At 48.4% G+C, this 26,328-nt stretch overlaps 1 protein-coding gene across 10 annotated transcripts in view; it reads left to right on the top strand.

Annotated features, from left to right (window-relative positions):
* Positions 1 to 26,328, top strand: part of ANKMY1 (ankyrin repeat and MYND domain containing 1) — a 108,506-nt gene that overhangs the window by 23,844 nt on the left and 58,334 nt on the right. For all 10 annotated transcript variants that reach the window (XR_004027974.1, XM_030803648.1, XM_030803647.1 and 7 more), the window contains 5 exons: positions 15,261 to 15,733; positions 18,753 to 18,969; positions 19,339 to 19,503; positions 20,800 to 21,296; positions 24,712 to 24,883. Coding sequence is in view for 9 of the 10 variants with exons in the window: in XM_030803648.1 (XP_030659508.1) it covers positions 15,261 to 15,733; positions 18,753 to 18,969; positions 19,339 to 19,503; positions 20,800 to 21,296; positions 24,712 to 24,883 (1,524 nt within the window). In the remaining variant the exon portion in view is untranslated. The remainder of the gene's footprint in view (positions 1 to 15,260; positions 15,734 to 18,752; positions 18,970 to 19,338; positions 19,504 to 20,799; positions 21,297 to 24,711; positions 24,884 to 26,328) is intronic.

The following is a 26,328-nucleotide window of genomic DNA, read 5'->3' as shown; positions in this document are numbered from 1 at the left end:
CTCCACCTCCCAGGTTCAAGTGATTCTCTGCCTTGGCCTCCAGAGTAGCTAGGATTACAGGCACCTGCCACCACGCCCGGCTAATTTTTGTATTTTTAGTAGAGATGGGGTTTTGCCATCTTGGCCAGGCTAGTCTTGAACTCCTGACCTTGTAATCCACCTGCCTTGACTTCCCAAAGTGCTGAGATTACAGGCATGAGCCACTATGCCTGGCCCGTTTTTTTTTTTTCTGAGATGGAGTCTTGCTGTCACCCAGGCTGGAGTGCAGTGGCACAATCTTGGCTTGCTGCAGCCTCTGCCCCCTGGGTTCCAGCAATTCTCCTGCCTCAGCCTCCTGAGTAGCTGAGATTACAGGCGGACACCACTACACCCAGCTAATGTTTGTATTTTCAGTAGTTGGGGGGTTTCACCATGTTGGCCAGGCTGGTCTCAAACTCCTGACCTCAGGTGATCTGCCCACCTTGGCCTCTCAAGGTGCTGGGATTACAGGCGTGAGCCAGTGTGCCTGGCAAGCAGTTTGATTTTTAAAGACTAAACCTCCCCAGACCCCAAAGAGCACTTGGGCCAAACAGCACCCCAGAAGAACATCACCTGAAACAGACTAATCTGGCCCAACTCTGCTTAAAACAGCAACATAGGCCCGGCGTGGTGGCTCACGCCTGTAATCCCAGTGCTTTGGGAGGCAAGGCAGGCGGATCACGAGGTCAGGAGATCAAGATTATCCTGGCTAACATGGTGGAACACCCCGTCTCTACTAAAAATACAAAAAATTAGCCAGGTATGATGGCACACACCTGTAGTCCCAGCTACTCGGGAGGCTGAGGCAGGAGAATGGCGTGAACCTGGGAGGTGGAGCTTGCAGTGAGCAGAGGTGGTGCCATTGCACTCCAGCCTGGGCGAGAGTGAGACTCCATCTCAAAAAAAAAAAAAAAAAAAAAGCAACATAATAGCCACATGGAACTCAATCTTGCTTTCCCATTGAACAGCAAACTCTGAATTCCAAAGAATATTAGGGCCAAAAAGTATTACAAAAGAATTATCAGTTTACTGAATTTTAATTTCCCGTGACACACACACAAACAATCACCAAAACACAATCCAACTGCTGCAGCAAGAAAGCCCCAAGAGTGTCCCAACTGAAGCAGTCGGGGTGCTTCCTCTCTTCATCGATTGGGCTTGGTCACCCTGCAAACAAAAATTCCTTTGGAATTTCCCAAATTAAGAAGAGCTGATCCTGCTGTCTGGCACTCACCAAAGATATTCACTTTCCCAGGCACACACACAACACACAGTTACAAACAAGCCCTCAGGAGTGTCCATACTGAAACAGTTGGGGTGCATTCCTCTCTTAGTCAGTTGGGCTTGTTGAACCTGCAAATGGAATTTCCTTTAAAAATTTCCCAAATTGAGAGGAGCAGATCCTGCTGTTTGGGCCCACAAAGGACACTCACCTATCTTGATGCAGATGTCAAATTTCAAAGACAGTGCTTCTGAGGTGATCAGGAACGCTTCTGGGGCTGGCAGCAGTGGGGCCAGAGAGAGACGGAGACTCTCACCTCCAGCCAAAATTGGGCTGGCAGCTGTTTAGGAGGGCTTCTGAGACTTCAGGCCTTCAGCAATGCTGATCCATGAGCAATGCGTTCCATGAGCAATGCGTTCCTTGTCAGGGAACAAAAATCTGTTACTGAAACACCATGGGTTCAGTCTAGGTCCTGCTGCTCACCCTACAGAAAGCCAGTCACTGAGACCAGGAGTATTGTAAAAGAAGAAGGCTTTAATTGGGTGCTGCAGCCGAGGAGACTGGGGCTCAGTCTCAAATCCATCTCCATGACTGACTAGAACTAGGGGTTTAGATAGCAGGGAAGAAATGTAACAACGGGTAAGAAAACAGGAACTCAGGAGGGGTAAGGAAGCAATCATGGTGAATGAGGGGCCTGGAGTCTCATTGGATGCAATGATCTGGTGAGTTTTAATTCTTTGATACTTTTTGAGAGACGTGGGCTTCCTTTCCTGAGGAAAGAAGCACATAAAACAAAGTTTCAAGCTTTAAGACCAGAAGGGTCAATTTCTGTGTTTATCCTAAAAACTGTCTATGGGACTGTTGGGTCAGTTTCATGACCATGGCTCAGGGAAACACAATCTCAAGGAGTCCTGAGAAAGTATGCCTGAGGCAGTCAGATTAGTCTTATATGTTTAAGGGAGATAAGAACTACAGCAAAGACCTAAATCAATACGTGGAAAACACACATTGGTTAGGTCAAAAAAGGTGGGATGTCTGGAAGAGGAGGCTTACAGGTTATAGGTGGATTCAGGGACTCTGTAATTTGCAGTTGGTTAAAGGCTGTATCTAAAACTTGGAGTCAGCACAAAGGAATGTTTTAAGTTAAGGATGCTACATAGCAAGATTGATGGCCTGCAGGTGTGGCCTTGCCATGCCTGGCTTTAGGTCCTGTTTATAATTGGGTATCATTGCTATAGAGAGTCTGTTTTGTCAGCCTTCTGGTCTCTATTTTTAAACATTAGTGCTGGTCAGTTGTGTCTCTCCAAAAGGGAGGGGGTGTAGCAAGGTATGTCTGACTTCCCTTCCTGCTATGGCTAAGCACACAGTTTTTCAGGTTTTTCTGGGGTCCTTTTGGCCAGGAGGGGGTCCATTCAGTCTGTTAAGGGGGATTAGGATCTTATTTTTAGTTTACAATGAAATCACACAATGTGCAGCCTTCTGAGTCTGGCATCTGACACCTAGCATCATGCATTTGAGATTCATCTGTTTGTTCCCTTTTATTGCTTAATACATTTTCATTGTGTGGAGCTACCATAGTTTATACCCCTGATGAAGGACATTTGAGTTGTTTCCAGTGTTCGACAATTATGAATAATCCCATTGTGTCCGGAATTGGTGGGTTCTTGGTCTCACGGACTTCAAGAATGAAGCCGCAGACCCTCGTTGTGACTGTTACAGTTCTTAAAGATGGTGTGTCCGGAGTTTGTTCCTTCTGATGTTCAGACGTGTTTGGAGTTTCTTCCTTCTGATGGGTTCGTGGTCTCGCTGGCTTCAGGAGTGAAGCTGCAGACCTTTGCGGTGAGTGTTAACAGCTCTTAAGGCAGTGCATCTGGAGTTGTTTGTTCCTCCAGTCTGGAGAATGTTCGAATGAACAGAGCTGTTCATTCCTCCCAGTGGGTTTGTGGTCTCACTGGCCTCAGGAGTGAAGCTGCAGACCTTTGTGGTGAGTGTTAAAGCTCATAAACGCAGTGCAGACCCAAGGAGTGAGCAGTAGCAAGATTTATTACAAAGAGCGAAAAAACAAAGCTTCCACACTGTGGAAGGGGACCCCAGTGGGTTGCCGCTGGCTGGCTTGGGCAGCCTGCTTTTATTCCCTTATCTGATCCCACCCACATCCTGCTGATTGGTCCATTTTACAGAGAGCTGATTGGTCCATTTTACAGAGAGCTGATTGGTCTGTTTTGACAAAGTGCTGATTAGTGCGTTTCCAATCCCTGAGCAAGACACAGAGTGCTGATTGGTGCATTTACCATCCTCTAGCTAGACATAAAAGTTCTCCAAGTCCCCACCAGATTAGCTAGATACAGAGTGCTGATTGGTGCATCCACAAACCCCGAGCTAGACACAGAGTGCTGATTGATTAATTTACAATCCTTTAGCTAGACACAAAAGTTCTCCAAGACCCCACTAGATTCAGGAGCTTAGCTGGCTTTGCCTAGTGGATCCCCCGCCAGGGCCACTGGGGGAGGTGCTTGCCAGTGCTGCACCGCACGCCCACACTCCTCAGCCCTTGGGTGGTGGATGGGACTGGGAGCTGTGGAGCAGGGGGCGGCGCCTGTTGGGTAGGCTCCGGCCGTGCGGGAGGTGGGGGCTCTCAGGCATGGCGCGCTGCAGGTCCCGAGCCCTGCCCCGTGTGGAGGCAGCTGAGTCCCCATGAGAATTCGAGCGTAGCGCTGGCGGGCCGGCAGTGCTGGGGGACCTGGCGCACCCTCCGCAGCTTCTGACCCAGGTGCTAAGCCCCTCACTGCCTGCGGCTGGAGGCACTGGCTGGCTGCTCTGAGTGCGGGCCCCCCAGCCCATGCCCACCCAGAACTCGCGCTGGCCGGTGAGCACTGCCCGCAGCCCCAGTTCCCCCCCCACGCCTCTCCCTCCACACCTCCCTGCAAGCAGAGGGAGCCGGCTCCCGCCTCGGCCAGCCCCAGAGAGGGGCCCCCACAGCAGGCTGAAAGGCCCCTCAAGCGCCGCCAGAGGGGACGCCGAGGCAGAGGAGGCGCCAAGAGCAAGCGAGGGCTGCTAGCACGTCCCCTCTCGCCATTGTTAAAAGAAAAACTTAAGCCGAATTAAATTTAAAGGAGTTTAATTGAGCAGTGAACAATTCATGAATCGGGCAGCCCCCCAGAATCACAGCAGATTCAGAGACTCCAGCGCAGCCACGTGGTGGAAGAAAATGTATGGACAGCAAAAGGAAGGTGAAATACAGAAAAGAGAAGCGAGGTACAGAAACAGCTGGATTGGTTGCAGCTCAGTGTTTGCCTTATTTGAACATGGTTTGAACAGTGGCTACATTTGATTGGCCAAAACTCAGTGATTGGCGCAGGTGTGGGCTGTGATCAGTTTACACCTCCACTTGTTGTGGTTCACAGTGTGCAGAAAAACCTTTAGGCCAAACTGAAATATGTAAGGAGGCAGCTTTAGGCTAAACTTGATTTAACACCATTATAGACATACACACTTAGTTATTTTTGTACAGGTCAACATGAAGCACAGGTCTGCGTGTCACTTGGGTAGGTACTTGGGAGTGGGACTGTGGGGTCATGTGGTGACTGCTTACCCAAGTGGTTGTTGTCAACCTAAAGGAAGAGACTGAGGCAAAATTTAATGTAAGTGGAGTTTTGAGGACTGCAAGGTTTGAGGACTGCAGCCAGAGAGAAATAAATTCAAGTTTCCCGGAATAGATGCTCCAATTAGCAGTAGTTACAAGTGAGGTTTTAAAGGAAAAAAGAAGGGGAAATTCTTAAGTTATTTACCAAGAATTTACATTGGTTCATTAAAATCACAGGAGTTATTGACTGGATATTGTTTTTTGTATCAGAAATCCTACGAACGTGAAGACAATAGGCTAGGGTCACATTGTGGAGCTTGTGATAACATTTTGGTTAACTTAGCAGGAAATCTGGAAACTATAGGTAAAGGAAAAACAAAAGGCCTTGAAACAAGTACCCTGGGCCTGGCTGAAGCCTCTTGCTGATCTCTCTGGGCCTCCACTTTAGCCGACCTCACATTCCTCAGGCTTCTGTGAGATACATTTTTTCTTGCTGTGCTGTTTTTTCTTTTCTTCTTTTTCGTTGAAAGTGAATATTTGGCTGGGTACGGTGGCTCACGACTGTGATCCCAGCACTTTGGGAGGCTGAAGCAAGAGGATTGCTTGAGCTCAGGAGTTTGAAACTAGCCTGGGCAACATAGTGAGACCCTCTCTCTATTTATTTTAAAAAGAAAAATAATTTTTAAAAATCTAAGTGAATATTTAGAATGAGAAAAAATTAACAATGAATTATACATTTAAGAAAGTGGCTGCATGCAATAAATATTATAGAATCTAGGGAAAAAGCATAGTCTTTTTATTAATTAATGGCCTGATCCACCTCTATAAAACTTCTTCTATACTTTTTGGCTGTCTAATCTTTGGCTGCCTCTTCATATGTAATATTTTCTTGTAGAGAAGAGAAAGGCAATACAATACATCTTATGTTACTGCTCAATTGTTTTTTGTTTGTTTTTAGAGATGGTCTTGCCCTGTTGCTTCGAGGGTTTCAATCTCTGACTTCTTATTACCACTTGGTCTTGTCGCTGTTACTTTAGTTTTAGCCTCTCTAGTAGTCATGCAGTGGCATTGCATTGTGGCCTGAAATGGCCTTTTCCTAAATGAGTGGCGATGCTGAGCCCCTTTTCATGTTTCTGTGCCCTCTGTGTTTCGTCTGGCTAGTCTTGCCAGGGAGGTGTCAATTTTATTCATTTTCCCCAAAGAAACAGCCTTCAGCTCAGTTGAGCATGCCATTTGATTCTATTTTCTTATCCAGTTCATCGATTTTTTCCAAAAGAAAAAAAAAAGGAATTTGCTTTTCTTTTCTCACTTATTGATACTCTATTTTTCCTCTTATCTAATGTACATATTATTTAGTGATATATATTCTTTCTAAGCATGGCTCGTAATCCAAAATTTTGGTTATATTATTTTCATTCAGTTCAAAATACATTCTCATTTCTGTTGTAATTTCCTCTAGACCCATGGTTTATCTTATAGGAGTATTGCTTGATGTTCAGGCTCTAGATAGTTTTTTGTTACTGATTTTCTGCATTCTTGTGTGCCTTGCTGTGTTTGCAGTTCTTTGACATTTAGAGACTTGCTTTATGACCCAGACTATAGCCAACTTTTTAAATGTCTTTGTATTTATGAAAAGAATATGCATTTTGCAGTTAGTGAGCATAGTCTTTATATGTGCTTGGGTCACTTTTACTACTTGTGTTATTCTTTACTATTTAGGGGGGTGTGGTGGGGGTGGGGGACAGGGTCTTGCTCTGTCACCCAAGCTGGAGTGCAGTGGTATGATCACAGCTGAGGACTAAACTCTGATTTTTTAAAAATCTTGCCCAAATTCCTACCTAAGGGGGTCTAGGGAGTCATGTCCTACAAACCATACATTCTTACCAGATGGGTTTTATTTGACCCTATATATCATGACTTGCTTTCATTCTGACTCTGGTGTAACATTATGTGACAAGAAAATAATATTTATCCCCAAAATATATTTCCTTGTCACACCTTGAAATTGCCCTGCAAAGTCTCTTGTGGGAAAAATCCACGTTCTATAGAGAATCCCCTTTCCCCTTTGTTTTCCTTCCTCTCTTTCCAGATCCAGGAGATAATCAGCTAAGAGCCAGGCACCCTTTTAGGTCCCATAAGAAACATTTTACAACCTGCGCTCTCTCTGAAATCTGCTATCTGAGAGATTCTTCTGCACAATAAAACTTGGTTCTTTATCTTAACCTGAACATTCCTTTCCATTGATCCCAAGTAAACTGGGTTCAGATAAACTCAACCAACTGTCAACCAGAAAATATTTAAATTTACCTATAGCCTGAAAGCTTTGATTTGTTCCACCTTTCTGAACTAAACCAATGTATTTGTTTGATGTCTCATGCCTCCCTAAAACATATAAAACCAAGCTGTACCCCAACCACCTTGGGCACATGTTCTGAGGACCTCCTGAGGGCTGTGTCATGGGCCATGGTCACTCACATTTGGCTCAGAATAAATCTCTTAAAACGTTTTACACAGTTTGACTCTTTTCATCGACACAGCTCACTGCAGCCTTGACCTCCCAGGCTCAAGCAATCCTTTGCCTCAGCCTCCTGAGTAGCTGGGACCATAGGCATGCACCATCACACCCTGATAATTTTATTTTTGTAGAGATGGGGTCTTGCTATGTTGCCCTGGTTGGTTTTGAACTCCTGGGCTCAAGTGAGCCTCCCACCTCAGCCTCCGAAAGTGCTGGGATTATTGGTGTGAGCCACCGTGCCCCATCTTGTCTAAATCTGACATGCTTTTTTTGACTGCTCATTCCGTTGATGACTGAGAAAGGTATGTTAGAATCTCTCACTGTGATTGTGGATTTATTATTCTTATAATCCTGTCAAATTTTGCTTTATTTATTTTGAGACCATATTGTTAGAAGAGTCAAACTTTTGAATTAGTATATCTCCCTGTAGGTTGAATCTATTATTTTTATGAAGTGATCGTCTTTGAGTCAGGGTCTTGCTGTGTTGCCCAGGCTGGGGTGCAGTGGTGCAACCACGGCTCACTGTAGCATTGACCTCCTGGGCTCAGCTGATCCTCCCACCTCAGCCTCCCTAGGAGCTGGGACCACAGGCATGCATCACCATGCTGGGTTAATTCTTGATGTTTTGTAGAGTTCTCACTATGTTGCCCAGGCTGGTCTCAAACTCCCGGGCTCAAGTGTTCCTTCTGCCTCAGCCTCCCAAAGGTTTAGGATTGCAGGCATGAGCCACTAAAAAAATCTCTTGTCATGCTTTATGACCCAAAGTCTAATTTGTAGATATTAACAAGGCTACATTAGCTTTCTAGGATTACAGGAGTCAAGTCCTGCCTTCCAGGCAGAGGATGCATATCAAGAGCCCCAGTGGATGCCTGAAACTGTGGATAAGCTGCAGTGGATGCCTGAAACTGGATAGCATCAAGCCTTATATATACTAGGTTTTTTCTATCTAATAAGTGAAGTGGCTACTAAGTGATGAGTGGATGGGCAGTGTATGGAGTGTGGAGACACTGGATAAAGGCACAGTTCACATCTCAGGCAGGACTAGGCAGGAAGCTGTGAGATTTCATCTCGATACGCAGAATGGTATGTAATTTAAAACTTATGAACTGTTCATTTCTGGAATTTTCCATTTAATATTTTTGGAGTATGGTTGACCATGAGTAACTGAAACTGTGGAAAGCAGAACTGCAGATACGGAAGGACTCCACTATTTTTCCTGTGATGCGTCTTTCTCTATAACTTTACTTTCAACCTTTCTGTTTCATTATGTTTTAGATATTTCTTCATTTTACATTTTTTTGTATTTTTTTCATGACGCATCACTTTACCTAAAAAAAGTGTGTGTGTGTGTGTGCGTGTGTGTGTGTGTGTGTTTATTGAAATCCAGCCCAATAATTGTCACTGGTCATTTAGACCTGCATTGTCCAACGTGGTGGCCACTAGCCATGCATATCTCCTGAGCACTTGAAATGTGGCTGGGCCAAGTTCAGGGGTGCTGTGAATGTGAACCACACACCAGATCTTGAAGAATTATTAAGAAAAAAGAATGTAAGATACATCAACAATTTTGAATATTAAATATATGATGACATGATATTTTAGATTGAGTTAAAATATTTTTTAAAAATAATTCTACCGGCTTCCATTTACTTGCTGTAAAAATTTTAAATTATATACTTAGCTCATGATATTTCTTTTGTACAACTCTGATTTTAGACCATGAACATCTCATAGTAATACACTTGCTTTACACCTACTATCTTATTATGCACTTTTTCTTTGTTCCACCTGTTACACATTTCTTCTCTTTTTTCTCATCTTCATTTGGGTTGATATGGTATTTTAAAAAACAATTTTGTTTTCACATTATCAGTTTCAAAGTTATTCACTCTTTTTCTATTATTTTAGCAACATCCTAAAAATTACAGCATACATTCTTGATATACTAATTCTAGTATTTATAGATGCGTTTAATTTTCTAGGAAAATGTATGAAACTTAGACTATTTTTTAACTCCATTTATCCCTTTTTGAATTCTGTGCTGCTATTGGGATCCATTAAAAATATATAAGGGGCCGAGGTGTGGGGGCCCCTGCCTGTAATCCTAATACTTTGGAAGGCCAAGGCAGGAAGATCACTTGAGGCCAGGGGTTCAAGACCAGCCTGAGCAATAGTGAGACCTCGTCTCTACAAAATAAAAATAAGAAAAATTAGTTGGGCATGATGGCATGCACCTGTAGTCCTAGCTACTCAGGAGTCTGAGGTGGGAGGCTCGCTTGAGCCCAGGAATTTGAGGACATATATAGGGGGGATTGGAGGAAACTTCGGGTGGTGATGGATATTTCTGTGGCCTTGATGGTGGTGATGGATTCATGGGTGTAAACTTACTCCTAAACTCATCAAGTGTATACATGTATGTGCAGCTTTTTACATGTTAGTCATACCCCCAATAAGGGTGGCTTTATATCTATGTCTGTCTAGTCAGTCTCTCTGAGAACTTACTATAGTCAGCATTTTTAGACTTACCCAGGTATTGTCACCTTCTCTGCTCTTACTCCTTCCTGTGTTTCTGGTCTTTTATCAAGGGTCACTCTCCCTGAATTTAATTAATTACTTTTTTTGTACATTTGCCTTCCCCAAAGTGTCACTTTCTTTCTGCCTGAAGAATACCCTTAGAATTTGAATGTGTATTTGAAGATGGTATTCTTTTGCTTGTCTGAGAATCAGTTGTTTTTGCCTCAGTTCTTGAAGAATATCCCCACAGGACAGAGTTCTAGGTTGATAGTTATTTTCTTGAGCACAGTGAAGATTCTACTCCATTGTTTCCTGGCTTCCATCTTTGCTGTTGAGAAGTCAGCTGTCAGCCTATTGCTCTTTTGAACATATTCTGTCTCTTCTTTGGCTGCTTTGAGGTTTTGTCTTTCTTTGGTTTTCTGCAGTTTCAATGTGATGTTTCCATTTGTGGATCTGGAAAATTCTCAACTATTATGTCTTCAAATATTGCCTGTACCTCATTCTCTCTTCTCTCTCTCTGGTACTCCAATTGCAGGTGTTAGACCTACTCACAATACCCTCTGTGTCTCATTTCTGTGTCTTCCATTTTTATATCCTGAACATGCTATTCTTCCACTAAAATTATTTTCTTAGTATTTTTTCCATTTTTTAGTCAGTTTTATTGAGATAAAATTTGCATGCAGCATGATTTACTGATTTTAAGTAACCAACTCAGTGAATTTTGAGCAAATGCATATAGTCATTTCACTACCACCTTGATCATGATTTAGAATATTCCCATCATCCCCCAGAATTTTTTCCAGCTCCTTTATAGTAAACCCCTACCTCCACCCTCTAGCCATTGACAACTACTAATCTGCTTTTTGTCATTGTAGTTTCCCTGTTTCTATAATTTTATATACATACAATTTTACTGGGTGTAGTATTTTATGTTTGATTTCTTTTGCTTAGGGCATGATTCTTTTGAGACTCATACATGTTTTACATATTTCAGTCAATTTAAAAAAATTATGGGGTAGTATTGCATTGCATAGATATAACACAAAATTTTTATTGATTCACCAATAAATGCATATTTGACTTCTTCCAAATTTTTGGTTTCTATGAATAAAGCTGCCCAGAACAGCTGATTGGAAGTGGACATATATCTTTGTTTTCACTTGGATAAATACCCAAGAGTGGGGTTGCTGGTCAAAACAGTAAGTGTATGGTACATTTTATAAGAAATGGCCAAACTGTTGTTCAAAGTGACTGTGCCGTTTTGCATTTAGTCATCAATATATGAAAGTTCCAGTTGTTTCACATCCTTGTCAACACTTGGTATTGCCAGTCTTTTTATTTTAGCCATTCTCATGGGTGTATGTGGTATGTCATTATGGTTTGAATTTTTAGTGCTCCAGTGACTAATTATGTTGGACATTTTTTCATATTCTTGTTTGTTATCTATATATCTTCTATGGTGAAGTGTTTATTTGTTTTACTGATTATTAATTGGGTTATTTATGTTCTTATGGACTTACAGAGTTCTTTATATATATATTCTGATATTTATAAATATTTTATCCCAGTAGTGGCTTGCCTGTTCACTTTTCTTCATGACTTTTTTTTTTTTTTTTTTTTTGAGACGGAGTCTTGCTCTGTCGCCCAGGCTGGAGTGCAGTGGTGCAGTCTCGGCTCACTGCAAGCTCCGCCTCCCGGGTTCACGCCATTCTCCTGCCTCAGCCTCCGAGTAGCTGGGACTACAGGCTCCCGCCACCATGCCCAGCTAATTTTTTGTATTTTTAGTAGAGATGGGGTTTCACTGTGGTCTCGATCTCCTGACCTCATGATCCGCCTGCCTCAGCCTCCCAAAGTGCTGGGATTACAAGCGTGAGCCACCGCGCCCGGCCTATGACTTTTTTTTTTTTTACTTTATTATTGTATTTATGTATTTATTGAGACAGGGTCTCACTCTGTTGCCCAGGCTGGAGTGCAGTGGTGCGATCATAGCTCACTGCAGCCTTGAACTTCTGGTCTCAAGTGAGCCTCCCAACTCAGCCTCTGAGTAGCTAGGATTACAGGTGTGCATCATCACACCAGCACAATTTGTAAATTTCTTTTGTGGAGATTGGGTCTCCTGACATCCTTCAGTGGCGATCAGAATGTTAGTTTCTCTTTTTGGATTCTTTATGAATGTATGGATTTTAATATATTTGATGTGTTTCAGTCCACTGAAGTTATTAGGCTTTTGGATGCCAAAATTGTCCCATCCTTAGCCAGGGATGGCCTCTTTAGCTTTTGAGATTCTGACATATCTCCAGCAGGTGTTCCGGTGTTGATGGTTTTCTTTTTTTTTTTATCCTGGCATGTGCCTCTAGACATGAATATGCATAGCTTTCTTGCTTTCTGCTGTGGCAAGAAGTTCCAGGCTCCTTTGTACATTTTCTGCTCTGAACCTGCAATCAGTTGTTTATCTATCGAGTGGGACGTGGTACTTGGAGACCATAATTTGGGTGCTCATTATTACCACATTGGCTAGTTATTTCTAGACTTTTTCAGTAGAATGATGCAGAAAAGACTCTTTTTAATGAAAAAATACATTTTCATACTGATATTTCTAATTCCAGTTTAGGAGTACAGGCTTTTACTTTACAGCTGTGGTATTGCATTTCTTTTCTCTTAGTTGTAAAAATCTTGGTTTCTAATCATTGACAAAAGCTCTTGTTTGCTTTTTCTCATAACATATGTATGGTTGCATCACAATAACAAAAACCAGACAGAGCTATTGCTACCATGATGATGACTAGAAACAGTGCAAGGCTTCCCTGCTGCTCCTTCTGTCCCCAGGGCTCGTCCCACAGCAATGTGCGCTCATCCCCATGGCTTGGAGGCTCATGGAATGATTCCTCTCTGGATAATCCACCACTGAGATGTAGAGCTGCATCCACTTGCTTTATTTTGCTTTCTTGGGATTCTATTTTTAATATCTTTCTTTCATTTTGCTTTTTAATTATGCAAAAAAATTATGTTGTTCCAAAGCTAAATCTAGAAAACAAGGTCTGGACAGAGGAGTCCGGCTTGGAGCCCTTTTTCCTCCATCTTGGTTCCTCCCTTGCCACCCGTGCCCTTTTCATAGCTTGGGGCTCATCTTTGCATTTGCAAAGCAGGAGCAGTGTGCACACACGCTCCTTTCCTGTGGGCGGTGGGAGGTGCCCTCTGGGCTGTGACTGCGCTGCCATGTTCTCCTCCTTGAGGCCGACTTGCCTCTTCATGCAGCTGCTGAGGAAGGACTGAGGATGTGGGCATTTCCCTGTCTTTGTTGTGCCATGCTGAGCCATGGTGAATAGTCTTGCACAGGAATCTTTCTGCACTTTTGCTGGTGATCTTTGGTCAGCCTTCCTAGAAGTGGTATTGTTTGGTCAAAAAGTAAATTTATATCAAAATCAGGCTTTCTAAGGCCTGCGTTACGTTGCATGCCGTGGACACACTCTCCTTTATTTAACCTTGGGGTTACTATTATTATTATCTGCTCTTAGATATGTTGCTATGGTGAACAAGTTTGTGACTGTGTCTGTGATGACACTCACAATCGTCTGTGATGATTTCCTTATGATGGGTCCCAGAAGCAGAACCACGGGGTCCTGGTCGTAGCCCCCTTGACCTCAACGTTAATCATGGGGGCTGTTTTCTCGCTGCTGCCTCCCTGCCCATGGAGGGCTCTACCCCCAAGTTTTTGCTCTACCCCCAAGTTTTTCCTGGCCCATCTGATCCAGTGACTTAACGCCTCCTCAGGGGCTCTCTGAAGCTCCTTGGGCGAATGTGCAGCCCCCTTGCTATGCCCACCAGGCCCTCCAGACCTGCCTGGTACCTGCCTATGTCCCCACCTCACCTGTCACTTCTCTCCACCTCCACCCCACTGAGCCGCCCCAAAGGCTCTTCTGGAAACAGTCCCACTGCCCAACTCCCTTGCAGAGCAAAGCCAGCCCGAGCACGCTTCCCTTCATTTCATTTTCTGCCTCCTCTTCCAGGCTGCAAGCTGCTTGTGGGCAGGGGCCTCATGAAGCCACGCATCCCCAAGTGCCCAGCCTGGGCTTGCAGCTGGAGATGCTCAGGCGGTGTGTAGCATGGGTGGTGTATTAGGCCATTCTCACGTTGCCGCAAAGAAATACCTGAGGCTGGGTAATTTATAAAGAAAAGAGGTGTAATTGGCTCATGGTTCTGCAGGCTGTACAGGAAGCATGGCTGGGACGGCCTCAAGAAGCTGCTGGTCATGTTGGAAGGTGAACGGGGAGCAGGCACATCATGTGGTGGGAGCAGGAGCAAGTGGGGGAGGAGGTGCCACATGTTTTTAAACAAACAGATCTCGTGAGAACGCCCTATCATGAGGGCAGCACCAAGGGGATGGGGCAAAACTACTCATGAAGGATACACCCCTGTGATCCAGTCACCTCCCACCAGGCCCCACCTGCAACACGGGATTACAGTTTGACGTGGGATTTGGGTGGGGACACAGATCCAAACCACATCAGGTGGAGACCTCTGAGATGGGAGTATTCCTATTTCATGGATGAGCATGCGGGCCCCAGGGAGGGAAGCGTCCCTGTCGCCCACTGTTGCAGGCATCAGTGCCTTTTCCTGTGCTGTCTCCTCTGCCCACCATGCCCTCCAGGCATCCTTCAATGCCATCTCAGGAAGATGCACCTCCCCTGGGCAGCAGGCCCCTGACTGTGCTCCCTGCCCTGGGCACCTGGCAGTGGCCACTCACTGGTTGTTTCGTGAGGCCCTCCTGGGTGTTTTCGTCCTCTCCTGCACTGTGGCCTCCACTGCCCACATGCAAAGGCCTGGGAGCTGCTGGGTTCCCGGAAGCAAGGATTGGCTCCCCTTCTTCCTCTGTTCCCCTCTTTCTCCTTCCCTTCCCTCCTTCCCTCCTCCCTTTGGCCTCCTCTCCTGCTCTTCCCTCCTTCCTCCTCCTCCTCTTCCTTTCCTGTATCTCCTCCTCCTTCACCTGCCCCCTTCTTGGATCATACCTGACCTGCTACCTGCATACTTCCTCCCCACCCACTGCTGCCCCAGCCTGTCGGGGTGTTTGGGCTGGGTTCCCTAACTGAACCCAGACCTGGCATCTGTGACACGCTTTCACCATGAGACTTCCATCATGTCCTCACCTCAGAGGCCACCGAGACCGCCCTGGCTGCCCCCTTGCCTCTCCATGTGGTCTCTGGAGTGCCCTCCTTCCTGTTCCTCGGGAGAGCTGGTCCGCCTCGGTCCTTGGGCAGCACAGCCTAAGCCTCCAGAGATGTTTACTGGGTGAATGCATGCATTTCTTGGGAAAGTTTTCTTTTTAGGATTTCTTTTGACGTTACAAACATGATCACAGTGTGCAGCTAGGTCGCGTCATCTCTCCTCGCCTTATTGCGCTTCCTTGGCAGGGGCTGTACAAAGCGGACCAGCGGTTTGGGCCAGGGGTCGAGACCTACCCCGACGGCAGCCAGGACGTGGGGCTATGGTTCCGAGAGCAGCTTATCAAGCTGTGCACCCAGATCCCCAGTGGCTTCTCCCTCCTCAGCTACCCTGAGTTCTCCAGCTTCATCACCCACAGCCCTGCCAGGATCAGCTTCTCAGAAGAGGAGAAAACGGAGTGGGGACTGCAGGAGGGACAGGACCCCTTTTTCTATGAGTATAAGCAGTTTCTTCTGAATGACAACCTAACGCTGCCTCCAGAAATGTATGTCTACTCGACCGACAGTGACCACCTGCCCATGACAAGCTCTTTCCGCAAAGAGCTGGACGCCCGCATCTTCCTCAATGAAATTCCTCCGTTCGTTGAGGATGGAGAACCCTGGTTCATAATCAATGAGACCCCTTTGTTGGTCAAAATCCAGAAGCAAACTTACAAGTTCAGGTGACTAGTCTGCTACTGCTCCTCCCCTAGGGCCCTGCACTGTGCAGGCTGCCTTAGGCAGCTTCCTGAGGTCCCCGGCCAGCTGCCACTGACAGTGCTCCCTCAGGGTGACCTAAACACACTCCTCCCATTAAGTGACTGATGTGGGCGATAATGAAGGGAGGGAAAGCCCCTGCTGACTCGAGCTGGGAGGCAGGCCGGGTCCTGGGGTCCTGGACGTCTGTGCAGGGGAATGAGGGTCTCAGGATCCCACCTGCCCACTCTTGGGGACAGGAGTGATCAGAAGGTGGTTTGGTGAACGTGCAGCCAGGGGAGTCCCGAGGCTGTTGTGGAACCTGAGGGGGATGTGGCTGGGGAGAATCTCCTGAGCCCATGGAGCTAAGGGTGAGTCCTGGCCCTGGGCCCTGTGCATTTCCCCTTGTGCAGGCCATAGCTAGTGTCCTGCCCCCACCATTGTGTCAGCGCCTACGTGTTCTATGGGCCAAGTCTCCTCTCGGTTGACATGGAGAGCAGGGTTTGTTGTTACTGTTATATGGTGGTAAGGGATCTGCCTGAGAGCCAAGGGTGGGAGCATAGGGCAGTAGTGTTGGGGCCCTCCTGGGCCTTTGACTTGTCCAAGGATGGTGTGAAAAGATGCTCTGCTCTGTTGGTCTTCCAAAAACCCTCCTACCCTACCCAGAGCTCCAGGAAAGTCAGCCACTACCTAAGGAGAAGTGTTTAATTTTTTTGGGGGGCAGGGGGCACGCACGGAGTCTCACTCTGTCACCGAGGCTGGAGTGCAGTGGCGCCATCTTGGCTCACTGCAACCTCCGCTTCCTGGGTTCAAGCAGTTCTTTGCCTCAGCCTCCCGAGTAGCTGGGATTACAGGTGCCTGCCACCATGCCCAGCTAATTTTTGTATTTTTAGTAGAGATGGGGTTTCACCATATTGGCCAGGCTGGTGTTGAACTCCTGACCTCATGATCCACCTGCCTCAGCCTCCCAAAGTGTTGGGATTATAGGCGTGAGCCACTGTGCCTGGCTGAAGTGTTTAATTTTTAAAAGTTAAAATACTCAAGAACACTTTTAATTCCTTTCCTAAATATTGACCTCAGATGTCACTAAACTGTTTCAGAATGCATATTTTCTGAGAATAAGTGGCTGCTTTTTCATTCATCAATACATCCACCCACCCAATCACCCACCCACCTACCATCCATTCATGCATCAATACACCCATGCAACATCCATTCATTCAGGCATCTGTTCATCTACCCACACACCTACCCATTCATCCACCCACCCACCCATCCATTCATCCATCAATTCATGCATGCAGTATCCATTCATCCAGCCATCCATTCATCTACCCACCCACCTGCCCATTTATCCACCCACCCACCCATCCATTCATCCATCAATCCACCCATACAACATCCATTCATCTAGCCATCCATTCATCTACCCACCCATCTACCCATTCACCTACTCACCCATCCATTCATTCATCAGTCTACTCATGCACCATTCATCCACCCACCCATCCATTCATCCATTAATCCACCCATGTAACATTCATTCATCCAACCAACCATCTATTCGTCTACCCACGCACCTACCCATTCATCCACTCACCCGCCCATCCAGTCATCCATCAATCCACCCATGCCACATCCATCCATCCAGCCATCCATTCATCTATCCACCTACCTACCCATTCACCCACCCACCCATCCATTCATCCATCAATCCACCCACACACCTACCCATTCATCGACCCACCCACCCATCCATTCACCCATCAATTCACACATGCAGTATCCATTCATGCAGCCATCCATTCATCTACCCACCCACATACCCATTTGTCCACCCACCCATCCAGTCATCCGTCAATCCACCCATGTAACATCCATTCATCCAGCTATCCACTCATCTACCCACCCACCTACCCATTAATTCACCCACTCACCCGCCTTTCCATCCATTCATCCATCAGTATACTCATGCAACATTGATCCACCCACCCACCCCTTCATCCATCAATCCACCCATGGAACATCTATTCATCCAGTCATCCATTCATCTATCTACCTACTCATTCATCTACCCACCCACCCACCCATCCATTCATCCATCAGTCCACCCATGCAACATCCATTCATCCAACCATCCATTCATCTACCCACCTACCTACCCAGTCATCCACTCATCTACTCATCTATCCATCCTTCAATCTATTCATGCATCTTTCATCCACCCATCCATTCATCCATCAATCCACCAGTGCGGCACCCATTCATCCACCCACCCACTCATCCATCTATTAATCCACCCACCCATCCATCCACCTTCCCACCTACCCATCCATCCATCTTCCCACCCACCCCTCCATTCATCCATCAATTCACTCCTGCAACATACATCCACCTACCCAACCATCCATCCATCCATCATGTGAACATCAACTGGGTTTGTAATTGTTGAAGACTGTTAGGTACAGAAGCATCTATAATGCACAGGTTCTCAATTGTGAAAAGGGGTTGTGTACACACCAGGAGGCATGTACACATCAGTGTTGTGTGGTGAGTAAGCCATGAGATATGCGTGTTGTCTACTCAGACAAAAATGGATGAGCAGAGGGTGGAATGTGGGTGTTGGTGCTGAGACTAGAACCACATATATGTTGGTCTCCCTCCTACCCAGGGCCTTTGCTGTTACAGCCCATTTCTTAGCAAACACCCAGTGACCCAGATGAATCAGAGATGCATGGATGTACTCGCAGCCAGCACATTCCTGCTGGGACAGACATATAGCCCAAGCATCTTGACCTCCAGGTGGCATGTCCGCACCACCATGTGCAACCTAGTGGATCATGAGCAGCTGGGGGTGCAGCTGCCAGCACTCAGGGTGCCTGAAGAGTGAACAGTGGGGGGCTGAGCCACCAGGAGAGGCATTGGAGGGAGGTGGTCCAGCTGGGCCCTTTCTCGTGGGAGGTGCAGAACCTGGTCTAGGACCACTGAAACTTGTTGTGTTGCCAGGAACAAGCCGGCTCACACAAGCTGGAACATGGGCGCCATCCTGGAGGGGAAGCGCAGCGGCTTTGCACTCTGCGGGCCCAAAGAGCGGCTTTCCATGGAGATGATCCTAAAGGCTGAGGAAGGGAACCACGACTGGATTTGTAGGATCCTGAAGGACAACTTTGCTAGTGCCGACGTGGCGGACACAAAGGGCTACACTGTGCTTGCTGCGGCTGCCGTAAGCCCCACACCCTCCCGGCTGGTGCCCACAGGAGCTTAGCTGTGAGGGTCACACATGAGGGTGGCCCCCTCTGCAGGAGCAGAGCCGAGGTACATGGGGCACTGATGTGTCCACACCTCCACCTCGCCGTTCAGCAGAAACCCACTCAGCTGAGCCTGACACTTGTGGTCCAGTGCAGAAGGGTTTGGAGCAGAGTGCCCGTTCCATTCCTCTGTCCCACACTTGTCCCTTTGCTAAGCTCCCGAATGAGCACTGGTTCCTGCCCTGCCATGGGGTGGCCTCATGAGGGCATCAGGACACCCGGTGACACTTCCCACCCCTGAGGGCCAGGCACATCATCCTGAGTCCCGCCTCATCTCTCTCCAGACTCACTGCCACAACGACATTGTCAACCTTCTCCTGGACTGTGGGGCTGATGTGAACAAGTGCTCAGATGAGGGTCTCACGGCACTCAGCATGTGTTTCCTCCTCTACTACCCCGCCCAGTCCTTCAAGCCCAATGTTGCTGAGCGGACCGTACCTGAGCCCCAGGTCAGCCCCCAGTAGCCACCGCACCACCAACTGTCCCCTGTTGTCTTCTCTGTCTCTGTAAGTGTCCACCAAGCCTCTTCCCTCCTGTGTGGACCAGGCTTGTACAGGGTGAGTTACAAGATAAGGCAGGGAGTGGGCAAGACAGACAAAGCCTGGGCATCCCCTAAGGAACCTTGAGCAGATGCCAAGGGATGTGTGTTCTTTACTTGTCACCTGCATAGCAGCCTGGGGCCCCGAGACCTGCCCTGCCAGCACTGTGCAGGAAAGGGGTGCTGTGGAGGGAGAGTGGGCATCCATGACAACGCCCCCAAGGTGGGGCTGAGAATCTGCATGCCCAACAAATTCCTGGCAGTACTGATGTTATTAAAACACCAGGGGTTTGGTCTCGGTCCTGCTGCTCTCCACACAGAAAGCCAATCACTGAGATGCCAAGTATTGCCAAGGAAGAAAGCTTTAATCGGGTGCTGCAGCCGAGGAGATGGGAGCTCAGTCTCAAGTCCATTTCCCTGACTAACACTGGGAGTTTATTTAGCAGGAAAGAAATGTAACAATGTGTAAGATAACAGGAACTAGGACAAGGCAAGGAGGCATCTGGTGTGATGATCTTGTGGGTTTCAGTTGTCTGGTGCTTCCTGAGGAAGGAACTCAGATAAAACAAATACAGTTTTCAAGTTTTAACAGAAGAGTCGATTTCTATGTTTATCCAAAAACAACTGTCTGTGGGACTCTTGGGCTGGTTTCACTGATGCCACTGGTCCAGGGTCCACACTTTGGGAACCATGGCTCAAAACACAAACGGATCCAGGGCAGTGCGATGTGACAGAAATAAAACGTGTAATTAAAATTTGGGAGGTAGCCACCTGAAAAAGTAAAACAGGTGGAATTAATTTTAATAATATATTTAATTTAGCCTAATGTATTCAAAATCCAATCATTTTGGTGTGTGATCAATATAAGCAGCATCATTAAGGCATTTGCCTTCGTTTTCCAACCTCTCCTTCACTTCTAAGCACCTGGGTGTGGACAGGCCACGTTTTGTGAGCTTAGCAGCCATATATAGGGCCATGCACCCTGGGGTGGCCTGGTCAGGTGCAGGCTTCTGGGCGATGCCTTCACAGGGGTGTTCTTTTTTCTTTGAGGGTTTGGGGAAAGCTGCCCTGGTCTTTTCAGCCTAGGTGCTTTGAAGACAGCTCTAGGCCACGGGTATTGGTCCTTGCTGAAGAAGGTCCGAGAATGAGGTTTCTTCTGATGACACTCCAATTTCTTCTAATGACACTTTTTTGGTTCTTTCCAAAGGAACCTCCAAAATTCCCAGTTGTTCCAATCCTTTCATCATCATTTATGGACACAAACCTGGAGTCTCTGTACTGTGAGGTGAACATGCCTTCCCAGGGTAGCTATGAGCTGACACCACCGCCAACACCACCGCCACTGCCGCACATCTCGGGCAGCCAGGAGGGCGGCCACTCCCAGGACGCCGGGCAGTGTGGGGAGTCCGTGGACCACAGGAGCAGCTCTCTGAAGGGGGACTCCCCATTGGTGAAGGGCAGCCTTGGCCATGTGGAAAGTGGGCTCGAGGACGTGCTGGGAAATACAGACCAGAGCAGTCTGTGCAGTGCTGAGACAAACTTTGAGTCCAACGTGTGTGTGTGCAACTTATCCATCGAGCTCTCGCAGGCCACGCTGGAGAGAAGCGCCCAGTCCCACAGCTTGCTGAAGATGGCCTCGCCCTCACTGGTCACCAGCAGCTTCGACAAAGGGACCATGCGGAGGATGGCGCTGTCCATAATCGAGTAGGTCCTGGCACCGGCTGGTGGGGGTGGAGGGCAACCAACAGGGCTGAATCCTATGCTCAGCGGACCTGCATCTCTTTCCTGTGCCAGCGGGAGGCGTTGTGTCTGGAGATGTGTGTCCGAGTGTGTGAGCATCTCTGTGTTGGTGGCTCCACGCCATGGCCAAGCCTGTGGGGGTGCCATGGTGATGGGCTGTTCTCAGTACCACCCCAGCCCTGTGGGGGTGCCACGGTGATGGGCTGTTTTCAATACCACCCCAGCCCTGTGGGGTGCCACGGTGACGGGCTTTCAATACCACCCCAGCCTTGTGGGGGTGCCACGGTGACGGGCTGTTTTCAATACCACCCCAGCCCTGTGGGGGTGCCACAGTGACGGGATGTTTTCAATATCACCCCAGCCCTGCTTTGGCCTTTGGCACTGGCCTGAAGTGTCTCTGTGGGAGCCTCAGCAGGGGCCACTGTCAGGGGTCCTATCCTAGCCATGGTGCATGTGAGTGACACCTGCCTGGGCAGCCCACACACCCCTACTGCCCACCCTGTCTATACTAGTGTGTCTCAAAATGTGGTCCATGCACCCCTGGGGGCCCAAGACCCTTTCAGGGAGTCTGTGGGGTCAAAATGATTCTCTTGATAACCCTGAGACTCTGTTAGCCTTCTCCTTGTATTGATGTTGGTGGATGGTATGAAGACAGGGCCGTGCAGACCGCCAGCCCCCAGCCTGCAGGGCAGCAGTGCCCGGCCTGCATGGGGGCATGGTATTCCTTCACCATGGTGCGCACTTGCAGGGATGCCTGTCTCACTGAAGAATGCCTTTGACAAAGCAGAAAAGCAATGACGAATTGCATTAAATCTTGCTCCTTGCATACACACCCCTCGAATATTCTGGATCAGAAAACATGGGAAGGACACTGATGTGCATCTGCCACAGACCAAGGCATACCACTTCTCTGCAAGAAGCGCTTCCCCCAGGGCTGGACTAGCAAACAGAATGTGGCATCTTCCCAACCTCCTGCCCCATTTTTGATCGGAAGAATGACCACTGGTACGTGGCTGTTCATTCTCCTGAACACAGCCTGCTGCTTTAAGGAAGACATGACACTATTTGTTGCTGGTGAAATTTACGTTTTCAAGTGAATAGCAGAATTCTGGACACTTGCCACCACCACCAAGACCTTCATAGCTTCCTTTAACTTTGAGACCTGGGTATTCAGAGGTTTTTCAGATGAGATGGCGTTAGCAGTGCGGTTTTCTGATACTGCCTGATGACATGCCAACAGTGCCCAGATCTCTTCTATTGGTGAGCCAGCTTTCCCCACACGGCCAAGTTCTGATGTTGAACCATCGCCAGATGGGTGAAGATCCATTGACAGTGAGAGGTGGGCCCGTGGGCTTCAGTGCAGCCAGGCACGGAAGGCTGGTCCATGAGTGTCCAGCTCCGCCAGGTAGCTAGCTCACCGCCCCCAGCCTGGGTTCATGTAGTTCAAATAGGAAAACCACGATGATCAGAAAGGCTGCTCAAATACTCCTTTGTCCAGCGCATACCTGGGGGAGGCTGGATCTCCACTCGCTTCCACCAAGGCTGTGCAGAGCAGATAGGGGAATCCAGCGAAGGTGGAAAACAGTGCCATCCTTCTCCCCAGCTGGGTTTTCTAAAATAACTTTTTGTGACAGTGTTACTTATTAGTAACACGCAGTGGGTTTGTTATGGTTAACAAGTTGGTGAGCATTATTGAGAGGTGAAGCCAGCTGAGCTTCTGGGTCGGGTGGGGACTTGGAGAACTTTTGTGTCTAGCTAAAGGATTGTAAATGCACCAATCAGCACTGTGTGTCTAGCTAAAGGATTGTAAACGCACCAATCGGCACTCTGTAAAATGGACCAATCAGCGTTCTGTAAAATGGACCAGTCAGCAGGATGGGGGGTGGGGCAAATAAGGGAATAAAAGCTGACCACTGCCAGCCCCCCAACCAGCCAGCGGCGGCAACCTGCTTAGTTCCGCGTCCACGCTGTGGAAGTTTTGTTCTTTGACTTTTTCACAATAAATCTTGCTGCTGCTCACTTTTTGGGTCCGCATCACCTTTAAGAGATGTTAACACTTGCCAGTGAAGGTCTGCAGCTTCATTCTTGAAGTCAGTGAGACCATGAACTCACCGGAAGGAAGAAACTCCAGACACACCATGTTTAAGAGCTGTAAAGGGGGGCCAGGCACGGTGGCTCACTCCTGTAATCCCAGCACTTTGGGAGGGCGAGGCAGGCGGATCACGAGGTCAGGAGATGGAGACCATCCTGGCTAACATGGTGAAACCCCGTCTCTACTAAAAATACAAAAAAATTAGCCAGGCGTGGTGGCGGGTGCCTGTAGTCCCAGCTACTTGGGAGGCTGAGGCAGGAGAGTAACTTGAACCTGGGAGGCAGAGCTTGCAGTGAGTGGCGATCGCGCCACTGCACTCCAGCCTGGGCGACAGGGCGAGACTCCGTCTCAAAAAAAAAAAAAAAAAAAAAAAGAAGAAAAAAAGCTGTAACAGCGCGAGGTCCGTGACTTCATTCTTGAAGTCAGCGAGACCAAGAACCAACCAGAAAGGCATAAATTCTGGACACATTTTGACAGTTTTTGAGCTTTACCTGGTAGCGGCAGATAAGGAGAGCCAGCACCCACGTCAACGCAGCTCCACGGGCTTCCGAGTGGTAACAGTCTGGAGACTGGGCTGTGGGCTGCTGCTCAAGGCCGATCTAGTTCCCGCGGCTCTGATTCTGTGCCTACTGCAGGGTCAGTGGGCTTGGCTGGGTCCTACACCTGCCCTGCCCTCATGGTCATTCCCGCTGCCACCTGGGTCCCCTGCCCCCAGTGCCCTCCTCCCTTGAGCTTCTCCCTCAGCCCTGCGTGGCTGCACAACCCCCACCCACCTGGTCCCAGCCTCTCTTGAGGCCCAAGTTTTCTCCGGAGGCACAGCTTCCCCCGAGCTGGCCAGCCTTTTCAGTGACCCCTCAGACGTGTGTGTGCGCCTGTGTGTTTGTGTCTTTGTGGTGTGAGTGGTGTGTGTGGTGTGTTGTGTGTGGTTTGAGTGTGTGGTTGTGTGCTGTGTGTGTAGTGTGGTTTGTGTGCTCTGGTGTGGCGTGTGTGTGGTGTGCTGTGTGTACTGTGTGGTGTGCGCTGTGCTATGGTGTGTGCGCTCTGGTGTGGCTTGTGTGTGGGGTTGTGTGTTGTGTGTACTGTGTGGTGTGCTGTGGGTGTGGTTGTATGTTGTGGCTGCTGTGCGGTGTGCTGTGTGTGCCATGTGGTGTGTGTGTGATTGTGTGGTTGCGGCACACACATACTCCCTACGCGCCCCTCCCCAGCCTCCTCGCTGGCATGGCCCCGTCCTGGGCGCAGTGCAGGTGCCTGCCCTCCAGGGGCCCACGAGCGCGCGGTCTTTTTCAGGCGGAGGAAGCGTTGGCGGACCATCAAGCTGCTGCTGCGCCGGGGCGCGGACCCCAACCTGTGCTGCGTGCCCATGCAGGTCCTGTTCCTCGCTGTGAAGGCCGGGGACGTGGATGGGGTGAGGCTGCTGCTGGAGCACGGGGCGAGGACCGACATCTGCTTTCCCCCGCAGGTAGGAGCCGCGGCGGGCGGGCTCCGAGACGAGCGCAGACTCCCGGGCACGGGCCAGGCAGCTCCTCGCTCCACCTAGGCGCGGAAGAGCAGGGTGGGCTCTTGCATGCGACCACGTGGGCTGTGAGTGATGACGGTGCGCCGGAGTGGGGGGTCCCACAGCCCGCTCTTTTACCCATGTCCCCAGACAGGATTTGGACACTGAGCTAGTTTTTAGAGTATTTTACGATCCGTGTGATTTTTTCCCAGTGTTGAAGCCAACTCTAAGGTGAAGCGCATCCTGAAGGCCCCTTGGAAAGGGGAGACTTACATTCAGGAGGAGGCGGGCCTCCTTTCAACCCAGGCTCAGCATCACAAGGACACAGGCAGCGGAGGCAAAGGGTTTTGGTGCTGAGATTTTATCTTTAGCCCAACAGATCCAGCCGGCAAAATATTTAGCTGAGAAAAAATCTTTGAAGGGGAGTCTGATTTTATATTTTTTTCTTAAGAAGTGCGTTTCCCAGAGGACGGCTTCTTCCCCCTCTGAGGCCACGCCCACCCGTGAGCAAGCGGCTTCACAGGGCATTTTGCTCTGGAATAAATTAGCCTGCTAGTTCTTCGAAGAAAGTTTAGTGTTTCTGCTGAGTTTCACTGGGGACTCAGGGCTTTATGGGCTTAGCTCGTTCAAACAACTCTCCTTTTCCCACCTGTTCCCCTGGTCAGTGGGCACCCCCGTGCTTGGCCCCAGATTCCTGCAGCCCTCCCCACGGCACAGCTGCTGGAAGGGCTTCCTTCCCGAATTTCCACTGCTCTGGAATGGAATCGGTCGCTGCCCATGACTGCTCCTCCTCTCAGAGGCATCTGGGGTGAAGCCAGGCTTCCCTCGCAGCTTCGTCAGTCCATGAGGGCCTCATTAGGTTGCACAGGGGACGGGGCGAGATGGAAGTATGTCAGGAAGCGTAGGAAGCGTGGGCTCACTGCGGCGTTTCCTGTTCACTTTAACGTGACGTTATCTGTTGTGTTTCATCCCTTTGCCTGAACCCTTGTTGTCATTCTTTCTCTTTGTATTTTGAAGGACCCTACAATCATTTCTGTAATTTTATGTCTAGACCAACCCCATCACAATTTTCCATTCGGTGCATCCACCCATCCACACTCAAGAAACCACTGCTGTCCACAGTGGCCATGAAGATTCCAGATGGATGACGAACTGGCACCACGGCCACCTTTGGGTGCCCCCAGAACAGGGGGCCCATTATGCAGACCCATGATGTGGTCTGTCCACTTGGCTGTGAAATTTACTTGTAGATTTTGTTTTTCTTCTCCGGTTGTGTAAACACTCGTCCATCGTTTCAGCGCTTTACCTTCTTCACAGGGTGTTGATGGGGTGAGAGCTGACGGCTCTCTGTGGGCACCAGCCTTGCCAGTTGTCACGCAGGCAGCATCGAGTGTTTGAGGGCAGGCGGG

This window comes from Nomascus leucogenys, chromosome 22a, assembly GCF_006542625.1.
Source record: "Nomascus leucogenys isolate Asia chromosome 22a, Asia_NLE_v1, whole genome shotgun sequence".
Classification (NCBI taxonomy): Eukaryota; Metazoa; Chordata; class Mammalia; order Primates; family Hylobatidae; genus Nomascus; species Nomascus leucogenys.
Note: the sequence above shows the minus strand (reverse complement) of the source record. Positions and strands in the feature narration are given on the sequence as shown.